Source organism: Frankliniella occidentalis, unplaced genomic scaffold, assembly GCF_000697945.3.
Source record: "Frankliniella occidentalis isolate FOCC.00 unplaced genomic scaffold, Focc_3.1 Scaffold92, whole genome shotgun sequence".
Lineage (NCBI taxonomy): Eukaryota > Metazoa > Arthropoda > Insecta > Thysanoptera > Thripidae > Frankliniella > Frankliniella occidentalis.
The window spans coordinates 196025-202654 of record NW_026267221.1 but is presented as its reverse complement, the minus strand read 5'-3'; the positions used below and the strand labels follow the sequence as shown (position 1 = coordinate 202654).

Sequence of the window (6630 nt, the reverse complement as noted above, 5' to 3'; positions counted from 1 at the left end):
CGCCCCCGCCCGGCCCTGCTCGGCCCCCGTCACCACGGCTCGGCTGTGGGGACAGCGCGAGCGCCGCACCATGCCGCGTAGTATTTCCTATCGTGATAAGACAGCCCACGACCATTAACCACTTTTTCGCAAAATACTGGTGGGCGAGCTTCCCCATCCCCAGGGCCGGCGCGTACAGATTCAGCGAGGAAGCGCGGGCGAACAAGTTCGCCGAGGCGAGATATCGCCGCCAAGGTAAGGAGGCGGCGGAGGGTCGGGACCGGTCGGGACAGGACACACTCGCTCATACAGAAATAGCAGCGGCGGTCGGATATTTCGAGAGAGACAAGATGATGGGGCGGGTCCTTCGATAGGGAAGGAGTGCCGCGTCAGCAGACACGGCGGTGAGAGAGAGGGGCTTCTCTGCTGGCTTGTCGTACAGGAGCCACGCGGGCCGCGGCCGCCCGGCTGCGGCGGCGGCCTTCACCGACCGACACCCGGTAGGAGGAGGAGGAGGTGGTTGCTGTGACTTACCCGCGCACGAAGCAGAGCAGACGTGGACGGCAGCCGAGTTGGGCGGCAGCAGGGCGGTGGTGTTGAGGAACTCCTTGGACTGCGAGTAGGCGCAGAAGTAGATGGCCCGCGAGGGCGCCACGCCCACCAGGTTGGGCCCCAGGCCCTTGAAGAGAGCGCGGGGGCCCTCGCGCTCGATGATGTGCCTGGCAAAGGAGAGCACAAGAGTCAAACATTTGTAAAACCAGAGCTCGAGTAAAACTTTGCGGCTCTGCTGCACCCAACACGCTTCTACCTCCATACCCCTCCCAACCGCCCGCGTGACCTTCCCAAGGTCGTAAACAAGAAAGGACGGAGGGCGGACCCCTTCCCGCCTTCCCCTCCACACCTGCAGGACAAGTTTCGCTCCCGCCGCGCAGCGGCAGGCGCACTGTCACGTGACTCGGTCTATTTCGGGCTTCATTAGGAGCGCGCGGCTGATAGTCCGACTTTCCACAATGCGGCCCTCCCCTTCCCCCATCCATCTCATCTATCCATCCAACACAAGCCTCCTCACGTTGAGCGACACTCGCTAGGCCGGCTGTTTATCACGCTAAAAATACGGCCCGACTCACGTGGTCCGCCCGGTGGCACCGGCCGTCAATCCGACATCAAAATCCCCCCCTACCCCCTCGGGCACCTCCCCTCCCCCACAGGGCCTTATTCGTCGCAGTCGCAGTACGCGGCTGCTGTTTAGCACGACTTGTTGTACAGTCCACGAGCTGGCTGGCTGCTGCTGGCGACTTTGTGCGCATTTGAACCGAAGTGTGACCGACGGGAAACAATAATAACCGCCCACCTACACCAACCCATTCAGAAAGACAACACAGCAGCAACGCGGCAACGCTGTCCGCTCAAAAATCAGCTGATGGCAGTGGCTCGCTTTCCCTTCTCCAGCTAGCGACAAACAAAACTCTCGAGATGCGCGCGCTCTCTCACACACACACACGCACACATACGCCACTATTTTTGGTGCCCGTCACACAGATAACGCCGCGCCCGCACGGCGTTGACAGCCCGCTGATAAGGGGAGACAGAGGCTACCACCTCACGGACACTGCCGAGCAGCGGAGACAGTGCGGGCCGGGCACCAGGACGATATGTAGCTAGCGACTTGTAGAGTCGCCGAGTAGGGTCGGCGAGGAGGAGGGTCCCCGCCCCAGCCGCCTCCAGCACGAATTTTCGACAGTTAGTGCGTTCGCTATGAACTATGAACACCTAAAACGCACGAGTGATGGACTGGAGCGAGTTGGGGCGGACCCTCCTCCCCGCCGGACCCTAATCGGTAACCCTACTAGTCGCTAACTACATATCCCCCTGGACTACAGATACTGTGTCGATTCGCACTTGTACCAAGAGTGGTGGTATACGACGTAGTGTGGCTGTGTAAGTGGGTCACAGGGGGAGCACACGTCGAGCCGACGAGCACAGGGGAGAGGAACGTGACGCGAGACAAAGGAGGAGGCGGGCGGCCCCCTTATCTCGGAGGGTACTCCCCGGGGCCCTTGGGGAGGGAGGACAAAACTAGCTCAACGACGCACCGCATGACAAAAAGCCCAGTGCACATACAGGTCGTACAGTGCGGCGGTAAGCGACACGTTTTTTACACGGCGGCCTCCGTCTATCCGTCGCCATTTCTCCGCGAGGTACATCGGAGACCCACATTATTCCCTACGGAGCAGCATATGACCCTATTTGGACCACTTCAGAGAGGCAATCAGCGCTCACCGGCGACGCGCGCCCCGGCACTTGGCGCCTCCCCGCCAATTGCGCAACAACCACACAGTGTGTGTCTGGCACAAAGATTGTCATACCGATGGCGTTTAGAGCTGATTGGCACTGCCGCCTCAATTATACACCGCCCCTCAAAGGGCGGACGAGCAGCGCGCCGCCGCGGAAGCGTTGGGCGGCCGCGCTAAAGAGGCGCTGAGGCGTGCCGCTGGCGCGCCTCGGGCCGGGAATATTCATTGGCACGTTCACTCTGGTGAGTCGCTGCTGACGTGAGGTGAGCCGCTCCGCACGGGCACGCCGCCGATAGGCGCGGCGGCCCGGCCCCGCGACCCAGCCGATCAGAGGATTCAATCAGGGAATGTCTTGGAGGGTATAAGGTCGCTGCCGAGGGTCGGGCGAGCACTTTGAGCCAAAGCCCGAAATTCAACGCCAACTTTAACTTTCCCCGCACCGGTTGAGCTTATTGAGCCCCTCTCGCTCGCCGACGCCCACTGCTGGTGCCTGGCCGACGCCCCGCCCCCGCGCCGGCTGCAGCGAGGTTGACGCTCGCGCACTGCACAGCGGCGGGGCGCGGGGCGCGGGGCGCGCGGCAGGAAGGGAGGCGACGCATGTGCACGCATGTCGGCCCCGCGCAGCGCACGCCCATGGCACGCCTCCCAGAGCGGTGCCAACCATTGGACGCCAGCGGGGGCGCGGCGGGGGGCGTGGGGGCCGGGGGCGCACGCAGCCGGCGCGAGTGCCAGTGTCCTGTCCTGCCACCCCCCCCCCCTCAACAACGGCCCCCTGCAGCCGCGCGCACCGAGGCAACGAGACATCAAAATGACAAACAAGTCGCCGAAAATATCGTTCGGGAAAAAAAGAGAAACAGCAGAGAGAACGAAAAACAAAAGTGTGGAGGCAGCGGCGGCGGCGGTGAGGCGTCCTGTTGTTTTGAACGCGAGACTGGTTTTCCGGACCGGATTAGACGCGGCCGAGGTCAAGCCGCACAAGCACCAGCAGCCCCGTTGTCAGGAACGGGCAAGCGCAAGGCACAGGGTGCAGGACACAGGGCAAAGGGTGCAGGGCAAAGGGTGCAGGGCAAAGGGTGCAGGACACATAGCAGACTAGAGTTAACAGCGCAGTGTGATCAACACCTGCGTAGAGTTCGTCAAGAATGTACGTCCGTTTCGTCCGTTTTTCCCTCATATAGGCAATTAACAGGACTTCGACGCCCGCGAGACTTAGGGTAGGCCAGCCCACAGTACGCGCATGCCCTGCAGACACGGTGTTGCCTACCGATCAGGCGCCATGAGAGCTTGCCTCGGAGCTTGCACAGGCTGAACAACGGCGAATACGGGCACACTTTCTGGATGATCCCTGACGTGAGCTGGGGGTGGGGAGCCGGTAGAAGTGTGTTTTCGCTACGCTGCGCTCAGCGTGGCGTTAGCGTAAGTTCTTAGTTGGGTACAGCAGCTTAGACTAGCACTGGCGCATAGTCTCGAGGGACTTTCCCCTCTTCACTTAACTGCACTTGGTGTCGTCGACTTTGCCTCCACCTCGACTATTTGCACCAAGTGCCGCCTGTCGCCATGGCCCGCCGCCGCGGCGAACGCGAGTGTGCTCCTCGCCACAGCATCATCTCCCCGCGGTGAGGCTGCGCCACGCTGCGCCACGCTGCGCCACGCTGCGCCACGCTGCGCCACGCTGCGCCCGCCGTGGCGCGCGGTGCGGCGATAAGGATGCGCGGGCTCGTGCGTCAGCGCCTCGGCACATTATCGCCGCATGACGGATCATCGCCGAATTGCTCCCCCAATCGCGGGCGGCCCGGGGCTCATCGCGTCGCGGGCAGAATAGAGGCGCGCTCGCCGCTCGCGGTTATCGGGGGGGCAAACAGAGTGACATAAGCCGCGTCCGGCCGAATCGCAAACGCACCAAATGTCCAGGGATACCGAGTACAGTACTCGCGTCGCCACATGTCACATATGGCTCGTGGGCCACGCGAGTTTACCTGCACACATGATTCCGCTCCGTCCTTGTCGCACTCGTGGGGGTCGCCACGAGGTGAGGGCGAGGAGGGCACGACTATAGAGACTATAGACACCGTGCGGTGTAGCGCTGTGCAAACGCCAGCCGCCCGGGGCAGCGATTGCCCCGCCAATTCGCTCGGCGGAGTCCATTTGATTTCGGCAGAGCTAGGCTCAGGCGGGCGCGTCTCGTCCGCAGGACAAAACAAGCCACTTGAGACAGTTAAGAGCAACGCGCGATCTACGTAGTCGTGTATGGTGCGGGCCGCCCTGCAGCGAGGCGATAGGGTAACCAAGGCCGCCACGGCGCTGGGGAGGTGCAGCACGGCCGACCGGGTGGCTCTACGGAGGGAGGGTGAGAGGGAGACGACGACGGCGGGTTTGGCAAAGGTTTCTTCTCTAGCTGCCGCTGCAGCCGCTGCTCGTCGGCCGCCGCCGTATCAGATCCCCACCGACGATGCAAGCGGTCGCTCCGGCGGTCTCTGCAACTTTCAACGCCCCACTTGGAACTTGGAGCGGCGGCTAGCAGGGCTCGCGAGGGGGAGAGCGGCTGGAGAGGGTCACGGGGAGGCGCCCCAGGCCCGCCCCGCCGCCGCCCACCCCACCCGGGGCCCGCGCCACCGCCCACCCCCCAGAAATGCAATGGCTCCGGGGGGGACACAATCCTGCTCGATACTTGCAGACGGCCTTATTCGCGAGCACCCCGCCGACTTGCGTAACGGACCAAAGTTTGGCGGAATTCCAACGCGGCCAAGTTGACAAGTGACTCGCCTTGCAGCAAGCCAGCCGTGTCTAACGAGCCGGATCAAGGGGGTTCATCCGCGACGCCTTACCACCCCGGGTAGCCGGTGGCTGCTACTACCCTCCCCGCGCTGCACTGGAGTACTGCGGCAGGGCCGAGCGGGTCTCCGGCTTATTTTTAACCCGCCTCGCTCAAACCAACCTGGGTCAGCGCGAGGTACGACCCGGCTCGGCTCGGCCAATGGCCTGCAACACAGGGCTCGGCTCGGCCCTCCCGGCTGGCTTGGCGGCTCGTCAGACGGAACCGGTTTCGGTTCACCGTGCTGCGGCCTAAAGGTGCGCCTGGCGAGAGAGCGCAGCTGAACAAGGGGCGGATCAGGGAAGGGGCTGAAGCGGCTCGTGCAATTTCAATGTTTTCGCTGGAAACCTCTCTGCAAATAGGATTTGACGCATCGAAAAGTGCTATGCCCAAAGTTGAGTTTTTGAGACCATTGAAATCGAGAAAATACTTTTAGCAAAGTACGAATGTGCATGAGGCAGCGGTGCATCGGCCCGGCCGCTGGAGGTCACGGCGAGGAGGCTAGAGACCTCTGATCATTGTGACGATGTAACGCACTTGAGGCGGGCGGAAAGTTCACTGAGATAACGATGACCCATCATTAAGGCGAAGAAGCCATGCGCTCGGGGGCAGATGAAATACTGGAGGGTTTGCTGCTGTGGCTCAAGTAACTCAACCCAATGTGCTCCTTCGATCTGGCCTGTCACCCGTCACTCCAAATTTGGTAAAAGTATGTACATTTTTCCAAATTCTAAATAAAGGGTGTTCCATGAGCCTTCTTTCCTTTTAGGTTTTTCTGTGAATTATGCAGGTGTAGAGTAGAGCGGGCCTACTACGCCGAGCCTAAAACCCTGCATTTTAAGTGTCTCTTAGAGATACCCATCTTAATCAGGGCCCTATCATTTATATGTACACCCGGCAAGAAAATATCTTCTAAATTTGTAAAAATACATTTAATGCATTGCTGAATGGCCTAAAGAGCATAAGAAAACCTGGTCTGACTAGGACTAAACTAAGATTACAGTAGATGGAAATGGGTGACGGGTTAGTAGATTGGAGGAGCAGAAGCACCTTTAATTATTGAGAGTAAAATAAAGCAGAATGAATATGATTGAAAAAAGAATGGCTGACTCACCGAAGGCACTGAATGATGCTCATACTCTTGATGCTAGGTCCACCTGCCATTCCACAGTGCGAAATGGAAAGGACTTGAGTGTGACGTGCTGCCATGGTTGTAAGTCTTCGCCTCTGGTGAGGTGGCAGCAAGGTTTTACACGTGACATGGCTACCATCAGTGGAGGCTATCCTAGGCAAGTTTACTCGATGGATTTGGAAACTGTTGGAAGACTGCTGCCGAGTCTTCACTACTTCCAGAGGACATGTTACAATAGCACCTGCTGTGCCGGCGGCTCTGTAAAAAAAGAATATGTTTTAATTAGTTACAAAAATAATCTTGAACTACACCAAATGGGTTTTTAATTGTTTTCCTTAGAGTAATTGAGATGGATTGGAAAAATGATGACACAACTAGTTTTTACTTGAATGGAACTCGATACAGAACTCTAG

The 6630-nt window shown here is 59.6% G+C and overlaps 1 protein-coding gene across 2 annotated transcripts in view; it reads right to left on the bottom strand.

Annotated features, from left to right (window-relative positions):
• LOC113209963 (mitochondrial carrier protein Rim2) overlaps positions 1-6630 on the bottom strand; it is a 29436-nt gene that overhangs the window by 9547 nt on the left and 13259 nt on the right. For both annotated transcript variants that reach the window (XM_026427743.2, XM_052269424.1), the window contains 2 exons: positions 6200-6475; positions 514-698 (listed from right to left, as the gene is read on the bottom strand). In XM_026427743.2, coding sequence (XP_026283528.1) covers positions 514-698; positions 6200-6475 — 461 coding nt within the window. The remainder of the gene's footprint in view (positions 1-513; positions 699-6199; positions 6476-6630) is intronic.